The following is a 22,394-nucleotide window of genomic DNA, read 5'->3' as shown; positions in this document are numbered from 1 at the left end:
ATAAAGCTTGTTTCATGCTTCTTGAGGCTCCCTCCTTCTTCCTTGAAGAACATGACTCCTACAACATTGACTGTGGCTCTCAATTGAAGAGCTCTGAGGCTGGGTTTATTCTGTTGTCTCTAGATTCTTATACTGTTTCTTTTTTCTATAGTCAGTGAGTTTTTCTATTAAGTTAATGAAATAAGTACTACATAGATTAATCCGATTTGGACAGTGCTTCTTAGATGAATGACTTTAAGCAAATCACTTAACCCCTTCCTGCCTCAGTTTCTCATCTATAAAATGGAGATAATAGTACAATAACACCTCCCAGAGTTTTTGGGAGGAGTAAATGAAACCTTTATCAAATGCTTTTCCAAGTTAAAGCACAAATGTTCACTATTATTTTCTTTTATTTCTACCAATGAGGCAGTTTTGATGCAGTAGAAAATACCAGGTTGGTATTCCAGTCCTGTTATATTTTACTGCCTCTGTCACCTTGATAAAGTTATGACTTCTTTGGAAAAGCCTCAAGTTTCTACATTTCTAAAATGAAAAATGAATCCTAAAGTCCCTTACAGCTGAAAAGCTATGATATTTTTGGATGGGATGCTATTCTTATCATCTCTCTGGTCTTTGGTAGGGATTTAGGGCTAAAAAGGAGCTTATACTCCTCTAAAGCTAGTCTCAAAAGAATGTTTTTAATTGCATAAAATACATGGGATTGCAAAGGAAACAAATTAAAAATTAAAGTCTTAAACTTCATTTTAAGAATCTCTGGATACTTAAAAGTGGGAAAAGTGGAGTGATTGTCTGACAGAAGTTAAGTAATGAGACTTTGTGTCTGTCCCACCCTTCCTTTTGCTGTATATGTTAGCTTGCCAGCATATTTTACTTTTTACAAACTGAGACTTTCAAGAATACCACAATCTGTAGTTACCAAAAAAAGGAGGAATAATATATTTTAGTTACCAGATGTTTACTTTTAAGATTTCTTAAGAGATAAAATTCAGAATATGATCCCCCCCCAAAAGCAACTAGCTATGGTTGAATTTATTTTATTCTTACACAAAAGGAAGCAGTGCTTTTATGCTAAATATGTTATGGTTTAGATGCGTTATTGTTTTTAGTCTCAGGATTTTGATAGTTTGAAGAATAGTTACAGCTTTTATTCAGTTTTTTTTCTGCTATCATAAAATCAGATTAGATTTTTAATAGCAGTTTTTTTCTCCTTGAACACTTTATGGTTTTTGTTATCAGATACCATTTGAAGGGTGTGCTTTTCCCAGATGGTCTTAAGTAGTGGGGCTGGTATGTTTGGAATTTTTTTTTTTTTTTTTTTAACAATCTTCACTAATCTTTCAAAGAACCTTTGTTTTTGACTTTTTTTAAAGTACTTGTGCTAGAAAATAAAAGGAGAAATACTCTCATTAGAAAAACTTAGCTAACAAAATAACTTGAAAGGAACCAGGAATTTGGAGGAAGCAAAAGATGGGGAAGAAGGTATATATTACATTTCCTCCCTTTCCTACTGGTACTCAGAGCACTTACTTAAACAGAATGGACGGCAACCATTTTATTTCTTCTTCTGAAGAAGGAAAGTGACTTGGAGTAATACAGACTGAAAATAGAATTTCAGAACTTACCAGAAGTTCATAGTTTTAAAAAATAAATATTGGTTCACCACATCCTATGATCATGATTGTGACTGATCATACAACTGTATGAAGAATGTATGTATTGTAGGATATAATTGAATTGTGATAAAGTTAGTTCCAATGTGGTCCTTGAAATTTTGAGGTGGAAGAAAAAACTTTGTAGGATATTAGGGATGATGGGTAGAATTGGCACCTAAGTGGTAGGTATATTGTAGGAATAGAAGATTATCTGTTTTAGAATATGCACTGTAGTTTGGCTCTTATCATTGAAATGAGGTAAGTAATGTGAAATTAGGATAAAGAGTATGTTACAATCTGCCATTAGAGGGGCTTTAAATGACAGGTTTAGGAATTTTTTTTTTTAACTCTAAGCAGTGGGACAGTGTTTTTGAGCAGGGGAGTACTATTGACAGACCAGTTTATTTTGGCAGCTGTGGGAAATATATTTCTTTACCAGAGTTCTTACTGGTTTCTCATTATATAGTGGAGGGGACCATGTGTTCTTAAAAACTTTTCTATCAGAAGATAAATTCTGGCAGATCATATTTAAGTAGCCAAGTTTGGAGAAGTTCATCACCAGAGATGAAATTTTTTTTGAACAGATCCTCTCTTGAAGATGATTTAGGATGTCACAGGTGATTGAAATGGAAGGGTTGGCCAGGAATAACTGGAGATAAAACTGCCAGTTGGGAGGTAAGGACTTGAATGAAGGTAGTGACAGTATGAATTTGGATAGGACAGATGCTGTGGATGTAGAATCCATAGTAACTGACAGTAATAGGACTTTGGAAATGATGGAGAGTGAAGGGACTAGACTTAGAAATTTGGAGCTTAGATAAATGATAGCTTAGGGAATTTGGGGTAGAGGATGGTAAGGTTAGATTTGAATATATGTACTTGAGAGGCAGCTGCTTAGATAAACTCTGAGATTACCCTGGAAGAATGTTGAGAGATTAGAGGAATTATGACTGACCTTTGATCAGTCACTGTGCTGTAAATTCCTACTCTAGGCAGAATGTTAACTGAGGGTAAAAGTTAATGGTTTGGGATGTGGAAAGAGGGGGATGGCCAAATACTGAAAGAAAACTGGATTTTGTCATGTGATATTAGTTCATTTCATAATTCTGTTACTTTTGTTAGTCTTTTTGTATGTATCTCTATGAGATAAAGAATTTTGAACTTGATCTTTAAGGTCTGAAAGTGATTAAAAAAATCTTTGAATGGAGACTTGTACCATATGAGATAATTAGTATGCATTTTTTTTATCAATGAGCAATTGATGTAAGATTCAAAGGATAATGGAAAGAAAAGATAAAAGAACCTAAAATTTTTGAGTTCTTGGAAATTTTAAAGTAAGCTAGCAACATAAAGGCTAGGGAGGAAGTAACTATATTCTTTTATATCACTGGTGGTACCAGTTTGAATTAGTCAGGAAGATTTGTTCACCCATTCTTTACCAAACAACTCTATAGACAACCAGACTCTTGGTGGAGTTTTTAGGTTCTGTCAGGATAATAGAATTATTGTTGTAATTTTTAATTTCATAAGTTCCCTATTGGGTTTATTTGTTTCTTGAATAGAGAACCCAAAATACAATTGTGGGGATTCAAAAGTTTCTAATTTTCTGGACTTTCTTCCTTACAGAAATTTGCCCTGCTTCTTCTCTGGAGATCCTTGCCTGTGGCATCAGAGGTAGGAAATTAAATAAATGCCTAATAGATTGACCTGTGGACCATATCACTAATATATATAGGGATGTGTTTGGATATAAACTCTTTTCACTTGGAAAGCCTGGTATAAGCTGGGTGCCATGTTGGACAAGGCCGTTTCCTATTTAATTATTCAATCACTCCTTTTTCTTGCCATGGTAGTCTGAAGATCATGTCACTCTTTTTTTTTTTGCAAGGCACTGGGGTTAAATGATTTGCCCAAGGTCACACAGCTAGGTAATTATTAAGAATCTGAAGCCACATTTGAACTCAGGTCCTCCTGACTCAAGGGCCAGTGCTCTATCCACTGCACCACCTAACTGCCCTAATCATGTCACTATCAAGGTAGCTTCCCCCCCCCCCCCCCCCCCCCGCCCCAGCTAAGCTGAGGCAATATTTTGCTTTTTTCCTTTCCCCCCCTTCCTCCTCCTCTCACACCCCACCTTCTTTTCCTCTCAATAAGTTAAAGAACTGATTTTACCTCTGGTGGATTATAGCAAATTCATTTTTTTTTTTTTTTGGTAAATGATGGCAGAAAGGTTTTTTTTTCTATTTTTGTTTGATAATAAGTACTAATTGTCTCTAAGATGAAATACTGTTATCTGAAAAAGAAGTTGGAGGAAAATTCCTGGCTCCCAGAAGTTGTTTTATTGTTTATGACATTTATTCAGAATTGTATACAGGATTGTGTTTCCAGTCTATCACCTTGGGTTTGAATTCTGACTCTAAATGTGGTGAGTCACTAATCTTTTTGGGGCTTCTGGTTTAAAGAAAAGAGGAAAAAAAAAGAGGAGTTTGAGTAGTGGGGCAGCAAATAAGACTTTTTCTGAGGGATTTTGCATTTAAGTTGAACTTTAAAGGGTAGAAAAGTCAGTACTTTAGCCATGGAAAATGCATTGGAGAGTTCAGAGAATAGCATATGATGGGAGTGGTTGGACATTGAGTTGGCCAATTTGTATAGAGTTAACTAGCCAGTGTATTCATGGTATTCTCTCTTTAAGGTTTTTTTATAAGGTAAATGGGGTTAAGTGGCTTGCCCAAGGCCACACAGCTTGTATTTTCTCTTTAACATTTGCAAATAAGAATTTTATATTGCGCCCCCCCCCCCATTGCCTCATTTGAACAATAACCTTATGATGCTGGGAAAGAAATCCCCCCCCCCCCCATTTTTGAATAGAGAGGAAGTTAAATGATTTATGAATGGTAAACGTAATCTAGAACTCTTTAAGTATCTTGTTGTTTGGTTGAGTATTTTTTTCTGGTGTTTAAGTCTTCCTGCTTTCCATGAATATGATTAGCCCAGAAGCAGGACCCACAAGGAGCATATAATAGGTGATAAGTGTGTAAGGAGGGAGTAAAAGTTTTCATGGGTTTTGGTTTGTAGCCCAGAAAGGAAATGGGTCTTGAGTATATTGACTCCGATTTTGGATATGTTCTTAAAAAACTAACATGAGGGTAGCTAGAGCAGAGATGCTCATAAGGGCTCTTCCAGTTACTTTATATGGGAATGGAGGATTGTTCTTCTGATTGTTGTATTTTGAGCAAATCTTTGCCTTAACTATCCTAACTATCCTTGTTAGTAGTGATACTTACTATCCACTATTTAATTCTCAGGGATATGGGGTAAATGGCTTTAAAAGCCATTTCTCTAAAAGAGAAATAAGCTAACCTCAATATACTAACACAAAGGAGTGGTAATACTTTTTTTCTTTATGCTTTGCATAGATTACATTGAATTTGAAATACTGAAAGTGGATACAAAAAGGCTTCAGCAATGCAGACTATTAAGTGTGTTGTTGTGGGTGATGGTGCCGTTGGTAAGACATGTCTTCTGATTTCATATACAACAAACAAATTTCCATCTGAATATGTTCCTACGGTAAGTAGTAATACCTTTGTTGATCAATGAAATGTTTATTAAATTAGTCTCAAACACTTTTTATCTTAGTATTTGAATTTTTCATGCAGTTGCTTTCTTATATTGTCTTTAGAGACCCTTTGACATCTTAATGGGAAATTTCATTTGGTGGAGATGGACATGTTAGGGGGTCTCAGAAGGCATTTTCTGGAAGACACTGTTTTAAAGGATGGTTTGCCATATTTAGAGAAAAAGAACTTATAAATGTCAGCAAATGATTGGAAGGAACACTTTTGTAGGCTGTCATGGTGGAGCCTGACTGCTTTCTATTGTTGAACCACAATAAGCTTAGAGCTAGCTTCTTAATAGGTTATTGAGAGTTCTGTTTCCTTTGGGGGCTTTGTGTGTGTGTGTGTGTGTGTGTGTGTGTGTGTGTGTGTCTGTGTGAGAGAGATTTGAGAAATCACATTATGTAAAAAATGGGTGCCTTTTTTAGGTACTGCATTTTTAGTTTGGTTTCGGTACCACAGCAAACCATCTTGAAATTTCAGCAGTCTAATTGGTAGTGAGAAATTAATATCCCAGGAAATATTGTACTCTAGTTTATTTAAAGGTAAATGATCTGGAGGAGTTGGTTCAATGTGAAACAAAAATAATAGCATGCAGAATAATTCTTATAATGAGAATTCTCAGAAAGATGAAAATAAGATGGAGGGATGAGACAGTAAGAAAGATATTAAGTAAAAGAATAAAAAACAGGAGGGCAAGTCCTTTTAGGAATTTGTAAGTCAGTTCCTCTAGAAATTTGCCTATCACTTCTCTTTCTTGTGATAGTTAATGCCAGATTCCAGAATGGTTCTCAAAATTGCTATGTATTCATAAGTGAGAGAATAGTGCTAATTGTTTATAATATATCATATGATGTGATTTTGGTTTCATCTGTATCTCTACATCTTGCACCCTAGGCCTCTTATTAAATGACTGGTTATATGAATTGGTACAAGTGTAGGTAGATTTGATTGTTCACCCTTATATTATTTAATATTGGTAGGCCGTAGTGTGTATGGCTTCACTCATTAGATAGCATTTTTTTGTCTAAAGCAAGGAAAGTAGTTGAAGATGGAGATGAAGAAATGACTGTTAGAAAAAAGGGGGACACAGGGTAGGGCTCTCATTTTTAAAGTATTTTTTTCACAGGGGCCATAGCATTGAGTTTCCATTCATTGGCAGAGGAAGAGTATTGAGGCACTTTGGGTAGACACTATGTTTGTTACAAAGCAAGCTGAAACTAGTCTAGTACCTTCTGTTGGGAAGGAGCTTGCCCTAAGTAGACATTAAGCACGAATAAGTGCCACATGATGTGCTAAGCTACAAAAATACAGATATAAGTCAAAAGGACATGCCCTGCCTTCAAGAAGTTACCTTTCTGTTGGAGGAGACAGCATGCAATTGATTATGGATAAATAAGATATCTACGGGATTCTGCAGCTAAACTACATACCACTTGTCCAGAGCCTTACATTCCCCTTGTGACTGAATAGGGGCTATATTATAACTCTGTACATAGACCTCTGTTTGGACTTGAAATTCTGAAAAATTAATGGTCCTATAGGCAAATACTTTTTTTAAAATCTATTTCCATGTTTAGGTATGTCATTTAAAATAAGTCATCATTGTTTTAAAGTAGATATTTTAAGTGAAACTTCATACAGTTTTGTCCTTGTAATCTCGTTAATATTTTCCCTGTCATTTTTTTCATTTAATATCAGTTACTTAAACAAAACTCATTTAATTTAGGAATTCAATACACAAAAAAACTCAAGAGTGAGAATATATATAAGAGCAGTAATGATAACATAATTTATCATTATCCTTCTGAATTCTGAAACATTTGTTTTTATTTCTTGCCAAGTTAACTTTTTTCCCCTTCTATAGGCTCAGGGGCATGATTTCTCAAAATGCATTTAAAATTTCTTTTTATTGGGTTTATTTTTTTATTTTTTTATTTTTTTTTATTTTTTTTGCAAGGCAAATGGGGTTAAGTGGCTTGCCCAAGGCCACACAGCTAGGTAATTATTAAGTGTCTGAGACTGGATTTGAACCCAGGTACTCCTGACTCCAAGGCCGGTGCTTTATCCACTACGCCACCTAGCCGCCCCTATTGGGTTTATTATAATTTTTTTATACATGTAGATCATTTTGGGGGTCAGTTTTGCCTTGAAATGCTGAAAGATGGCCCCTATAATAGGGAATTTATTTTTTAACTGAAAGGAAATATATGATAAACAATTTTTTAGAAACTGAACTTGACATTTAAATAAAATAAGCAAGTGTAAGACAAGACCAAATTTTCTGCCTTGGAAACTTGGACATTTCTACCCTAAGTAAGAGCCTGGAGACTTCTCCATTTTTTATTTCCTTCATCTGCTGCTACTTTTTGAAAATAAGTGTGTTAAAATCTCTCCTGCTGATTTAGTTCATTAAATTTGGAGAAGGCAGAATTTTAGTTGGAAATTATAGCTGAAGAATAAAAAGGACATGAAACATTCTCATTGGGGTGAGATTCAGGAAAGAAGCATATTTGGGGAGTCTCTGGGCTTTCCCTAACTTTCTGTTTGTTTTTCTAAGGTATTTGACAACTATGCAGTCACGGTTATGATCGGTGGAGAGCCATATACTCTTGGATTGTTTGATACTGCAGGTAAGAATGTTTGACATATTTTATTCTGTAGCTGCACATATTACTGGTGTTTCATATTTGTTTTGTTAGAATGCTTTGGATCAGATTAGTAGTTGGAGTTCTGACAGTCAAAATGAACATAAAAGTAAGCGCTAATTTTTCTGTAATACTTTGCTTGTATATAAGCACTTTCTTCACACAAATCCTATAATGTAGATGAGGATGTTGTCAGCGAAATACAACTTTTACAATGGAGTGGGTTCAGATTGGGAGAACAGTTGGTGAGATCTTAGTACACAGTGAAATCATAAAGGAATGGAGACTGGAAATAAGGATATTAAAGGAGTTAGAAACCTGACATTCTCTAAATGATGATCCTTCAACTGGGTTGGTTTACTTCGTTACTTAAAATGTCTATGATTTCACCTGTATTGATGATTCCCTACTGTTAGGACTTCTTGACCTGGTGTCCATGAATCTTCTAGGGATTGTGATGAGATTGTAGGGGGTTCATGAACTTGGATAGGAAAAATAATTGATAGTTTAGATTTTTAATAAATTTTGAACTAAAATTTAGCATTTCCTCAAATTATGATTATTTTATACATATACACACATTCATATACTTAAATTATGATTTTATACACATGTATTTGCACACACACTTACACCATAACAAAGACCTGTCATAATTTATTCTGAGAATTAGTTCATCTCAGTATGTTTCTATTCAGGGTCACAGTTCCACTAGGTGACAAAAATCTTCTGAACTTGTCTAAACTTAGACTGCTTTTTAATTGGTTCTAGCTTCAACAAGAGCAGGTCAGTACTTTTTGAGATCATTAGTCTTTCAGAGTTTGGGCTCATTTTAATGCTCTTTATACCATTTTGGTTTATTGAGGGAAATACTCCACAAAATATAATGGTTGGTTCAGGAAACTGACAGAATGACTTTATATAGTCTTTGTTCATTTTGATTTGTTGAAGATTTGTTTTCAAAGTGCTAGTTAAAAAAAACTTTAATAAAGATAGTTTTAAAGTTATGACATGTAGTTAGATGGATAATCTGTAGAGCTTATCCATCAGTATATATGTTTTTTAGATAGCCTGTTTAATTGTGTTATAATAAGTTGGGCCCAAACAGGAATAGGAGGACAGATTTACATTGCCTTTGAGAAATTACATAGATCCCTTAATATCCCCAAACTTCTCTCAGAATCAAATGTTTGTTATATTAATACCAATAGTCTACCGGTGTTTTTTAGCTGCTGGTCACATTTTTTGTTTTAATAAATATTTTTAATTTATATTTCCAACTACATACAATGGTAGTGTTTACAATCATTTTTTTTTTAAGGTTTTTCCTAGGCAATGGCTTGCCCAAGACCACACAGCTTAGGTAATTATTAAGTGTCTGAGGTTGGATTTGACTTCAGGTACTCCTGACTCCAGGGCTGGTACTCTGTCCACTGCGCCACCTAGCCGCCCCCTACAATCATTTTTTGCAAGGCTTTTAGTTTTACAATTTTTCTTTCTCCCTTCCCTCTGCCCTGCCCCTGACAGAAAGCAATCTGATATTGGCTTTATGTTTGTAACCATATTAAATATAGATCAAAACTGAACATCACAGGGAATTTCTTCTTCTTTTTTTGAATTTTACAATTTCCCCCAATCTCACGCCCCTCTCCCCACCCCCCATAGAAGGTAGTCTGATTGTTTCCCTGCTATACATTGATCTGAATTGAATGTGTTGAGAGAGAAAACTTATCCTTAAGGAAAAAAAATAAAATATAAGACATAGCAAAATTATATCATAAGATAACGGTTTTTTTAAAAAAAAATAAAGGTCTTTGGTCTTTGTTCAAATTCCACAATTCTTTCTCTGGATACAGATGTCATTGCAGATATCACAAAATTGTCCCTGATTGTTGCACTGATGGAATGAGCAAGTCCATTAAGATTGGTCATCAACCTCATGTTGCTGTTATGGTGTACAATGTTTTTCTGATTCTCTCATCTTGCTTAGCTGCTAGTCATATAATCATTACAGTCTTCGAGGTCACTGGAGTAGTAAATGGTAGAGCAGATTGTAATATATTAAAAAAATTAAAAGAATGGTGTAGAAATGTAAGAGATGTTAACAGAAAAGCATAATTGAAAAACAAAGATAAATTGGTCACAAGGGCAAGATCTCATGCCCTATTGGCATCTTTTTTGCAAGGCAGTAGGGTTAAGTGACTTCAGGACCAGTGTTCTATCCACTTGTACTACCTAGCTGCCTCCTTATTGGCATCCTTGAGATTTCACAAGAAATCCTAGGTTTCTGTTAATCTAATTATGAGCCCATCACCAGTCTCCTCCCTGCCTTGTAGTGAACTTATAGTAGATATAGACAAGAGTTGGATTATGATCTGTATAGTTGAAGGAGACACACAACTAAATGAATTCTAGATTATATTGTATATTTGAGTTTTCTATCTTAAGTCCTTAGAAAGTCTTAATGTAGATGGAAGGGCTTTTATTTGAGTATGTGATTGGCCATGAACTAGGACTGATGCATTCCTTTTTTTTAATTTTTTTTGATGCATTCTTGTTATCTGAAGTGGTTCATTTCAAGAAGAGAAGCTCATTGTCAGAAGATTGGCCACAGCATCTTACCCAAATGTGATTAAAAAAAAGTATTTTTTAATAAAGAAGGGGGAAAATTCAGCATAATTGATCAATTCACTGAAAATTTATGTAATGTTTATTGTATCAATGAACCTTATACCTCTGCTAGAGGTGTGGGTTGTCTTTTCATATCTCTTCTTTGAGGCTATTCTTTATAATTTTTTAGTATTCCATTTTGAATTTATGCCTTTTCTCCAATTACATTATTGTAATATAGTGCTTGTTTTCCTCTTTTTATGCCTGTTTGTATTTAGTCACATTTATTGTTAATTATAGCCTAATACTATTCAACATGTACTACAGAGTTAGCCATTTTTGAGTCAATAGACATCTTTTTTGTTTCCATTTGCTGGCTAGCACAAAAAATACTGTAATAAAATTGTAAAATTCAGAATTTTGCAAAAAAAAAAAGATTGGTAGAACCTACCATTATATTTAATTGGAGGGGCGGCTAGGTGGCTCAGTGGATAAAGCACCGGCCCTGGAGTCAGGAGTACCTGGGTTTAAATCCAGTCTCAGACACTTAATAATTACTTAGCTGTGTGGCCTTGGGCAAGCCACTTAACCCCATTTGCCTTGCAAAAAAAAAACAACCCTAAAATATTTAATTGGAAAATGAATAAAATATTTATATAATTAAAAAAATTTTAAAAAGTGCTGTAATAAATATTTTAGAGTATTTGAGAATTTTATTCTTCTCAGTGGCCTCCTTTAGGTATACAACTAGTAGTTGAATCTCTGGGATGAAAAGAATATGGATATTTGAATCACTCAATTTGCATATTCTCAGTTACTTTCCAAAATATTATATTGATTCCCAACTCCATCATTCTAGTGTGCCTGTCTTCCTACAATCTCCCCAACATCAACCCTTTCCTCTTTTGTTAATTTCCCAATTTGCTGGAGGTTGTTAGGTAAAAATCTCATTGTTTGGTTTGCATTTCTTTTACTCTTTTGGAGCTTTTTGTCATGTGGTGATAATGTGTTACATTATTATTGAGAACTTTTGTTTATACCCTTTGAGCATTTATCTAGTAGGGAATCATAGTGTTTTCCAAAAATAATCTAGTAAGAATTTGCATCAGTGAAAGGTGTGTCCGTACAAGGACTGGGATCCTTTAAATTCTGAATTAACTGTTTCTTCCTTCGCCTTTCCTTTCAAAAGAGAAGGAAGGTGGGCTGTTAGAGAAAGAGGTGGTCAAGAAGGTGGTCAGAAGAGAAGGAAGTTAGGTCACTTAACATAAGGAAAATTACAGTAGTAACATCCTTTGGGGCAACAATGGATAGAGCACTGAACTCAATGGAGTCAGGAAGACCTGAGTTCAAATGTGGCTTCAGACATTAGCTGGTGACTGTCTCCTCAGTTTTCTCATCTGTAAAATGAAATGGAGAAGGAAATGACCAACTGCTCTAGTATCTCTGCCAATAAAATCCCAAATGGGGTCATGAAGAGTTGGACATGACTGAAACAACTGAACAACAACAACACAATAAGTAATATTCTTTATTCTTCCTATTCATGATTCTAAAAAATCACCAAAGCCAAATTTGTATAAACTGAATGTTAAAATTCAGTGTTCCCTTCTGCTATTAAATAATATCAGAAACTTACAGATGAGAAGACTGGTAGGCTAATGTCCTCTTTTCCCCCCCTTAGTTTAACATATACACAATCTCTCTTTCCCCCTCCCTCCCTCCCTCTTCCACCCCCCAGCCAGTTTTAGGGCCCCCAGAGTTGTTTACATCCATGATTTTATTTTAATGTCTCAAATTTGTGAGTAATTATTATAGCAGTTGTCCCATTTTTCCAGATAAGAAAACTGAAACTCTGAAATGGATCTAGGGATTTAAAAAAATTTGACCAAATGTCACACAGTGTCAGAACTTGGTCTTTACACTTGGATTCTTTGACTACTGAATCTAACTCTTTTCTTTGCTCATTGTTGTCTTTTGTTTGAATCCAAAGAAACTTGAAATATTGTCTTTTCATATTTGGATTAATTTTTATAAATGGGTCAGTAGATATCAGCCAAAATCAAGACTTTCTTAGATGTTTAAAATGTATAGACAGTATATAGCCATCATTGGATTCAGGAAAAATTGGATATTAGCTGATTCTACTTTTGATTCATCATACTATGTGAGGCAGGGGTAGTTACTTAAACTCTTGTTTTTCCTTAAAATTCTTAAGATAAATTTGCAGAGCATGTTCTGATGTCTGCTCACCTGTAGTTCTGTTTACCAGTGAAATAACAAGTTTAAACAGAACCAATAATCATTAGTAATTTCAAATCCCTAGGGATATTTTATTTTCTGACCATTTGTATCCAATCCTTACTAGTTTTTAATTGTTCCCACGCTACAAATTCAAATCTCTATGGATATTTTCTTTTCTGAACATTTGTATCCCATCCCTTACTGATATTTAATTATTCCCATGGTACATCAGCCTCATTCTTCTTAGAAAGAAACAGATCATTTTATGTTAAAAAGAATACTCGATTTTGTCAGGAGAATTATCTTTTAACTTCAATTTGGTGATTTCTTAGCTGGTATCTAACTATCTAAGTGCTAATTTAATCTGTCATCGTTTCCCCACATTGAAAAAAAGGATTATTTTATTACTTGCCTCATAGGATAGTTGTAGAGAAAGTGCTTTGTAAATCCTAAGCTACTTAATGCAAGTGCAGTTTTTTTTATAAAGAATGCAGATTTATTTATAATATATTTTATCACTAGTCTAGTTCCTTGATTTATTGGAGAAGGATATAATAAAGTTCAAAACTTGATAGTCCTTCAAATACAACCCTCATTCCCAACCCCAATTGAGAACCTGAATGACTACACAAGTAGGATAAAGCAGTGTTTCATTATTATAAAAATGATAGATTCAGGGATCAGATCAGAGTTTGGATTACAAACTTTGCTAATTGACTCTGACTTTGAGCAAGTCACTTAAGTTTCACTGAATCTGATTGGTCACTTTGAAATGAAGTCAATATCTAACCTCACAGACTTGATGTGAAGATTTTCATTTTAGATAAAGTGTTATTTTAAAAAAATCAACTCAGAAGGTAACTCTGGTTCTTAATTTGTAGTAACAGTGACTTCTTTCATTTTACATTGACATGACCTGGTGTGCCCCGAGGTTGCTTCTATTTGTCTGCTAAAGAAAATCTTTAACTGAGCTAAATCTTGCCAACTATCTTAATGCTGATGTTTTTAATACTAGACATTGATTACTCTTTTTTCTTTTATTGATATTTTATTTTTCCAATTGTTATTAACATTTTTCAACATTCATCCCCATGCATATGCATATTTATAAGTTAAATAATTTCCTTCCATCCTTTCTTTCCCACCCCCTCTCCTCACCACTGCCATTCCTCTCCCCTCCCCTCAGCACTGAACAGTCAGATGAATATTATTCATACACATTTATATTTAACATGTTTATAGATAGACATTTTTGATATGAGTAATTAGGATTAAGGGAAAAGAAAGAAAACCATAAAATAAGAAAAAACACAAGAGTTTTTAAAAAATAAATTTAGTGTATATTCAAATTCAAATTTTGTAGGGGTTTTTTTTTTTTTGGTTTTTGTTTTTCTTCCTCTGAATGGGGATAGCACTGTCTATAGCTGGTCACCTAGGGTTGTCTTAACTCTCTGAATTGCTGAGAGGAGCTGCATCCATTAGGTTGGGTCAACTCACAATATTGTTGTCAGTGTGTACAGTGTTCTCTTGGTTCTGTTTTCTTCATTCAGCATCGGTTCTTGTAATTCATTTTCAGCTTCTCTAGAGTCTGACCATTCATGGTTTCTTATAGAACAATAGTATTCCATAACATTCATATATCATAACATATTTAGGCACTTTCCAATTCTTTGCCACTAAGAAAGAGCTGCTATGAACATTTTGAAACATGTAGGACTTGTCCTATTTTCTATGATTTCTTCAGGATATAGGCTAGTATTGGTATTGCTCTTTGGGCATAGCTCCATATTGTTCTCCAGAATAGTTGAATCAGTTCACAAATCTTCCAACAATGCATTACTGTCCCAATCTTCCCACAACTTCTCCAACATTGATCATTTTCCCTTTTTTGGTCATTGACTAGTCTGTTTAAAAAAAAGGTTTTTTTTGCAAGGCAGTAGGGTTAAGTGACTTAACCCAAGGTTACACTTAACCCAAGGTTAGTAAGTGTCTGAGACTGGATTTGAACTCAGGTTCTCCTGACTCTAAGGCCAATACTCTATTCACTGTGCCACCTAGCTGCCCCCATTGACTACTCAAGACTAATTGTGGAGATTTATTAATGTGGTTTAATTTTATTAAAGTTTTGATTTCCCCTTCAACTACCTTTAGCCAATTTGATTTCCTGGATTCAAGTGGTAGTCCTGTAAGTATGCAGTAGTTTAAAATAATTGCCTATGTTATCAGCCAGCCAAGACAGTAAATATTTATTAGAAACCTACCATACACCAAGGTCTGTGCTAAGCACTGGGAATATAAATATAAAAAAGAAAGAGTGCCTATTCTTAAGCTTATGATTTAATATGGGAAGACAACTTGCAAAGAGAACTGATATAGGGAGGAGAGTTAAAAGAGTGGCCTTGTTAAATAAATAGAGGAGCTAAGCATCCCACACTTTCCTAAGAAGATTAGAGGGTACTGTTGAAATAATTAATACCAAGACTTATCTTGTAAGATGTGTTTCTAGGGACATGATTAAGGTATTCTAAAGAGTATAGCTGGGAGAAAAATGAAGTGGTTTTAAATCAGCCATAGAAATTCCATGTGCTTATTATGCTCATTTGCTGTTTATAGGTATTGTGGTGAAAACTAATTTGCGTGTGTACTCATACATGTATATGATTTTCATGTTATGAAATGATTTGTTTTTAGTGTTTGATAATTTTTCTTTTTCCTTCTAGGACAGGAAGATTATGACAGATTACGACCCCTCAGTTATCCACAGACAGATGTGTTTCTTGTCTGTTTTTCAGTGGTATCCCCATCCTCATTTGAAAATGTGAAAGAAAAGGTGTGTTCGTCTAATATTTTTACATACTTTTCCAGATTTCCTTGTTTTGTGAACTATTTTGGAAACCTCAAAATTAACTGGTGTTTGTATGTTTTATGCCTTTAGTGGGTACCAGAGATTACTCACCACTGTCCAAAGACTCCTTTCTTGCTTGTTGGGACCCAGATTGATCTCAGAGATGATCCTTCTACTATTGAGAAACTTGCCAAGAACAAACAGAAACCCATCACTCCAGAGACTGCAGAAAAGCTGGCTCGAGATCTGAAGGCTGTCAAATATGTGGAGTGTTCTGCGCTCACACAGGTGAGGCCTTATTTGGAGACCATGCAACTGTGCCACAGTTGACAACAGTGATGGTACTTTGAAATTGTCTTAGCATATCAGGGCTATTTCTTGACCAACAATTAATTGGTCAACTGGGTCCAGAATAGCTTCCCAAGAAGAACATGAGAAGACTCATCAGAATAGTAAGTGACAGTTATACGAAAGACTTTTTTGGGTGAAATTTATAGCTTTCAAGTTTATTTCTTATCTTGTTTTTAATAGAAAACTTTTCACTCATATAGTACTCATGATGTTTAGTGCCTATAGATATGGATGTGTATCTTTTAGAAAAGGGAAAAATGTTCAGTTATTTTGACTCACAAAGTACAGAGCAAAGTAAGATTGAAGTTTTTCAGTTTGGTTCTCCTTGGCATAACATTTTTTTCCAAATCCATTTTTGCTCTGTTAGTATTTAGAAGGAGAAATTAACTATTTTCATGGTTTCTTCATGGAATAGAGGTTAGTCTTAACAACTTAGAACTATCTTTTCTTAAGTAAGACTTTTTTGGATATTGATCAATCTAGATTGTGTTAATATTTTTGTTTACTCTCCTCCCCAATTTCAAAGTTTCTCCCAAGTTAACTCTTTTAAATCCTTTGTGGCCTCCTTTCTTTCCATTGCTGATTCTACTTGCTTAGTGGATGTTAGTTGTGGAGATACTAGATTGTGTTTGTGTCTGGGCTCTGGAACATTCATTGGTGGTCTGAGAAAAAGGAGCTTTAGCTTAAGTGTTGCATCTCTACTACTTTAATCTAGATTTTTTTTTTTTGACAGTCCTTTTGGGTTGTGGGAAACATGTTGGGAGAAAGCATTAAGTATAAAAATATCATTGAGATCTTGGATGAAATGGTAAACCATTTAAACATGATATCATTGGAGATTACATATTTCAGTTAACTTTATGGATTGCTTTTATCTGTGGATCCAGATGTTTGACTATTTTGGAGGGCAGTGGTTATTATGTACTTGTAGATTGTTTTTAATATTGATTTTATTATGGTATAGCTGCTATATAATTCCTTTTACTATGTGTATATGGCTGGTATGTAGTATATTTTTTATTATGGTTTATTCCAAGATTTTATAGTTCATTAACTTTAGCTATATTAAATGTTTTATGGGGAAATAATAAATTTATATATTATAGGAAAATTCTTTCTATCTATTGTATACATATATGTATACATTATATATTTGAAATGAGCAAGATAAAATTTAATAGCAATAAAAATAAAGCATACGGATGCTTGGGTTAAAAAATTTTGAAAAAGATGAGTGTTTTATCAGACAAGTTTAATGTTGGTCATTGGTTTAATAGGATAACAAGCTGTTCTCTCTCTACTCCCCAAAAGAAGAAAAGGCTAATGTGATTTTTGAGCTCTTAAGAGATGCTGTTATTCAAGGAATAAGGAGGTGTGATAGTCTTGGCTGTACTTTACTCTGGTCAGATCATATTTGGAATATTGGTTTGGTTCTGAGACCTACAAGTTAGGAAGGAATGTGATAAACTGGAGAGAGTCAAAAAAAGAACAAGTAGGATGGTGAAAGACCTTGATTACATATCATGAAAATTGGTTGAAGGCACTTGGCAGATTTATTTCAGAGAAATGTTGCTTTAAAGAGGTTTTTCTTCAAAGGTGAGGGATATAGATAAATATGGTTGCTATTTTAAAAAATTTGAAGGAGATTATGTAGAAAGGTGTTTAGATTTGTTCTCTTTGGCCTTTAGAGGGCAAGAACTAGGAGCTTGAAAGGCAAATTTGGATTTGAGGTCAGGAAAACATCCTAATCAATAGAGCTGTTCAAAAGTATAATGGGCTGTCTGATAATGGGTCCCTCTTTATTTGGAAGATTTTAGGAAAAGACTTATCAGGTATAATGGAATAGAGATTTCTTTGTTTGGGGTATGGATTGAACTAGATGGCTGCAGTTATTTCTTCTAATTCTAAAATTCTACAATTCATTTTTTTAATGTTGCTGTTCAGTCTCTAATTCAGATTTTTTTAAAACTTGTCCTTTCATAAATGTTCTAATAGCAATTGTCATCTTTTTCATCCCTCCAGTGATGTGTATCCTCTTCTCTCTTTTTAGCAGGTAGTTTGATTTTGTTTCTCCTTAATGTCTTTACTCTTTTCCACCTAATTTATTTATTGAGCCTTTGTTCTAGGTGTTAAAGCATTCTATCATCTCAGTGTTCAAAGTGATCTCAGCCATCTAGTATGATCTTTAACTAGGATCTCTTGTACTGTGTCTCCTTTACTCTTTAAGACTTTCCTCATAGTAACTAGACCTGCCCTTTGTACTCAATTGATTGTACTCCTTGACTTGAATGTATTAGAAGCTAAATGCTCTTATTCCTAAGTAATAGAGAACAAATGAGCTCTTCTTAGACTCTTAGAATTTTCTTATGTTTTTGTGTGCTTTAACATATATGTTAGTTAAGGAGAATTGGAAGTGATGTATTTATCCAATTCGTATGCAAAGCTTTGGTGACACATGAATTTCTGCCTGTCAGTCACTTGGTCCCCAAGTGGATTGGTTGTACAGCAGGCAACTCCTGGAATGCTATGAGGAAATTTTGGGAGAATTTATAGTCTTATGACATAAAGTGGTTGTGGACTTAAGGAAATGTGAAACTTTTGGAGCTTCCTTTTAAAGTCACTCTCTGTAGAGGACTATGGATAGTCATCAGGCTTTTAGGATTCACTGCTACATTCAGAATTTCTGATTGTAATGTAATTTGATTCCTCCCTGTATCTGTGCTCTGATACTTGTGCATATATCACAAGCACTTTGGACCCGCTTGCTTTTATAATGTAACTCCTTCTTTTAACTTTCTTTTGTTTTCCTAAAACTTGGGTAATAATGACGAGCTTTAGTATTAACTGAATAACTGAAGCCGATACTATTTCAGAAATTTCTTCTCTAAACTTCTAAGCAATTAAAACTAATTTGAAATTGCTGAGAATTGTATTGTGAAAAATGAACTTACTCAGAAGTCTGATTTTAATGGGTAAATTGTTAATATTCAGAAACAAATAGCATGCCCATATCAGTCTATTGTTTTGTGTTCTTCAGTTATTCAGAGGCTGAATTCACATAAGTCAGAAATTTTAATTACTTTGTTTTTAAAATATTTTTTTTTGGACAATCATGAGATTTCTTCCAAATAAGCAGAATGAATTTGTAGGGATATTCCAAGTACTTAATTATCTTTTGCCCTTATATTCAAACACCTGGATTTCTGCCTACCTTTTAATTTTCATTCATTTAAAAGAACAGATGTATCTATCTGAAATACTTTAGGATTTGGCATGTCCACACTGTTTCCAATACAATTGGATTCTTGTCCTTTTACTATGTTGACAATGTGGTGCTGTAGCAGATACATCATTGACTAACCCTCCAAAGAATCTTAATTCTGCTTCTAACTACAACTATTCCCAAAGGTTTAACAGCCAGCAAGTCACTCTTTCTGAGGCTCCATTCCCTTACATATAAAGAGGTGGGGAACAGAGGGCCAGAAACCTTGCCTTGGTTTTATCTTCTACCCTATTAAATTCTGGGATGTTTTCAGGTGTATGTATTTTCTTTCAAATCTCTTTAAATCCTTTACTCATCTATTTTTTATGTGCATTCAGCCCTTTTTTATCCTTGGGTGCTGTTTGTATCTGCTAGTCTCTTTGTAATCCTCTAACCTAGCTGCTGTTCTCTTTCCTCCCCTCTGTCTTGTAGAGAGGTCTGAAGAATGTGTTTGATGAGGCTATCCTAGCTGCCCTCGAGCCTCCGGAAACTCAACCCAAAAGGAAGTGCTGTATATTCTAAACTGTTTTCTCCTTCCCCTCTTTGCTGCTGCTTCCTGTCCCACCACTGTAGAATCTCCGTTTTAAAAATCAAAAAACAACTCAAAGGAATAAAACTATCCTGTTTGAAAGCCTCTGCGTCTTTTTACTTAACACCTTAGAGCAACCTCTGTATTAGTTTTCTGGTTAAAATTGCATTATCTATCTTTCTATCTATATCTTAGTAAACACAAAACACTTTGTTATTAGGAGACAGATTTGGATTGAAAGAATTGTCTGCCCCTTAGGTTGCCCAATGCTTGGAGCTTTATGATTTCAGTAACTGGAATAAAAGGGGGCTCAGGTCTAGCATTAAAAATGCCCTCTAGGAGAAAATAAAGAAATACCTCCACTTGACAGTGGATGGAATCATGCACACATCTCATTTTATACTTGTGAAGCTGTTATTGATTGTATTGCATGACAAATTTACTTGGAAAGAGGTGACCTGCTAGTAGGCACTAAAATGTGATGAATTTTTCCTGGGTTTTTCCCTTGTGCATCAACCCTTTCTGTTGCTAGTGCTTTGGCTGTCTGTGCTGTAGTGGAGTTATTTGTTAGGTTTGGGGGTGGGGTGGGGAGGGAGGAGGACAAGTTGATGTACCTGCTATTGCTTTACAAATGCATTTGTTACAATAACTTTTAATACCCCAACTCCATTTTGAACAGTTGAACCTAAGGGTTGTTAATGTTGACATGTAAAGCTCTGCTGCCTTTATTTTCATGCTTCTGATTTGTCATTATGAGGGGAAACCGGAATTGTAGCTACCTTAAAATTTTGAAATTAAAAGAATTGCAATTGTTTGTATGAATGCCTGTTGAAGCTTTATTCCTGTTGCACTGACTGGCTTTAGATTGACCTGTGGACAAGGTACCCATCTTTCTTGCTTTCCTTATATTTGATCTTGTGCTAACACATTTACTGCTTCTGGGGTTGCCCCAGTTACTTTTAGTGGGTGGGAAGAGGGGGGTTCTCAGTGAATGACCCTTTGAAGTCTATCTCATGTTCTCTTCACCTGTGCCTGCATCTCCCATATTGCAAGGATGCACCTGCATCATATTCTGGACTCCAGAACCTTTTTTTTGGGTCCATATATCCTGCTGCTTCATTTGAAGGCAGAGTTATTACACCAAATCTCCATCTACCAAATTCTAGTACATCACAAACTTGTTTTGAAATGAGCAAGTTACACATTTGCTTGTTTGCCTCTTGTGCCATACATTGGTTTGCAAAAAGCATCCTCAAAAGTCCTCTGTCTCTATCATGATTATCTTGGCTACCCTGCTGCAGAACTGCCTAGCCTTTATAATCCATATCTTGGACCAAGCTTGATGGAAGGAGATAACGGAATTGAGATCCTGGGTGGTTGTTCCCTGTTCTCATATCTTGGTTACCATTCTGGGGGTGTTTGCTTTGCATTTTATGTAGTTATTATACTGAATCAGACTGCCCCTTTTCTCTCTCTGCCCCTTTTCAGAAAGGCCTAAAGAATGTATTTGACGAGGCGATACTGGCTGCCCTGGAGCCTCCGGAACCGAAGAAGAGCCGCAGGTGTGTGCTGCTATGAACATCCCTCCAGAGCCCCTTCTGCAAAGCTGGTGTCGGCATCATACTAAAAGCAATGTTTAAATCAAACTAAAGAGAAATTAAAATTCGTTTTTGCAATAATGACAAATGCCCTGCACCCACCCCCACATTCTAGTTACCTATTCAGGGCCCCCAATTTCCCTCCCAAGTTGGTTTAAATGCTAGTTAATTTTGAGTAATTATGTATTGTCAGAAAGCTGATCAGTACTAGTGTTTTATTTTTGTTTTTTGTTTACTGTTTCTAATTTTTTTTTTTTTTTTTGGTTTGAAAAGAGCAAGGCATGCTTTTGATGACTGTAACAGACTAATTCTAGGCTCAAAGTTTTTGAAGCTGCTCCCTGGTGCCAACATTGGCAATTAATCTGAAACTTCTTAGTTTTTTTTTTCTTTTGGGGGGTGGTATTATGGGTTTTTTTGGGGGGTGTTTTTTTTTAATCTTATTAGACAGTGGATAGTGGACATTTTTTTTTTGAGGGGGAGTGGTTTGGAGGGGAGGGAAGAAGTTGAATTCTACTTCCCAGATCTGGTTCAGGAAACAGATATTCCAGATATTCCCCCTCCTGGTGCTCTTTAGGAAGGAGTATAGGGAATGCTCCCCCTCAATAACTTATACTCCTTTTTGAAAGTTGCCTTTTTGTTCCCCACTCTGAGTAGGTCCAGTGTTGAATGAAATCATCCCAAGTGGAGTGAATTATGTATTTGCCCCTTCTCCCTCCCCCATTGTGAGTTGCACTGTATTCTTGACTACAATATTGAGGAGATTTGCCAGTTGCTGCTTTTGAGGTTAAGATTCAAACTTTATTCATCAGTAAGTGAAGAAAAGCCTGTACCTTTCGAACCACACCAGATAGTTAGAATTAGAATTTTAAAAAGAACATCTTATTCTGTTATTCTGCCACTGCTGGTCTAATCTGCTGTGCCAAGCTGTGCAGTTTATTATGATTCATGAAATTCAGCTGATGAACCTGGTGTGTTGAGAAGTAAGGTTAACAGGAGTGGTACTGGCAGATGAAGGTCTATAAAATGAGTCTTATCATT

At 35.1% G+C, this 22,394-nt stretch overlaps 1 protein-coding gene across 2 annotated transcripts in view; it reads left to right on the top strand.

Annotated features, from left to right (window-relative positions):
• The window catches only part of CDC42 (cell division cycle 42), a 50,752-nt gene extending 28,754 nt beyond the window's left edge, over positions 1-21,998 (top strand). Inside the window, exons 2-7 of one of the 2 annotated variants that reach the window (XM_074218186.1) lie at positions 3,282-3,329; positions 5,072-5,225; positions 7,833-7,905; positions 15,492-15,601; positions 15,707-15,904; positions 21,247-21,998. In XM_074218186.1, coding sequence (XP_074074287.1) covers positions 5,121-5,225; positions 7,833-7,905; positions 15,492-15,601; positions 15,707-15,904; positions 21,247-21,336 — 576 coding nt within the window. In that variant the 5' untranslated portion in view covers positions 3,282-3,329; positions 5,072-5,120 and the 3' untranslated portion in view covers positions 21,337-21,998. Of the gene's footprint in view, positions 1-3,281; positions 3,330-5,071; positions 5,226-7,832; positions 7,906-15,491; positions 15,602-15,706; positions 15,905-19,661; positions 20,316-21,246 lie in introns of those variants that run through there. The other variant, XM_074218187.1, reaches the window with a different exon arrangement.
• The last annotated feature ends 396 nt before the right edge of the window (positions 21,999-22,394 follow it).

Source organism: Macrotis lagotis, chromosome 1, assembly GCF_037893015.1.
Source record: "Macrotis lagotis isolate mMagLag1 chromosome 1, bilby.v1.9.chrom.fasta, whole genome shotgun sequence".
In the NCBI taxonomy this organism is placed as follows: Eukaryota; Metazoa; Chordata; class Mammalia; order Peramelemorphia; family Peramelidae; genus Macrotis; species Macrotis lagotis.
This window is presented reverse-complemented; position numbering and strand designations above follow the sequence as displayed.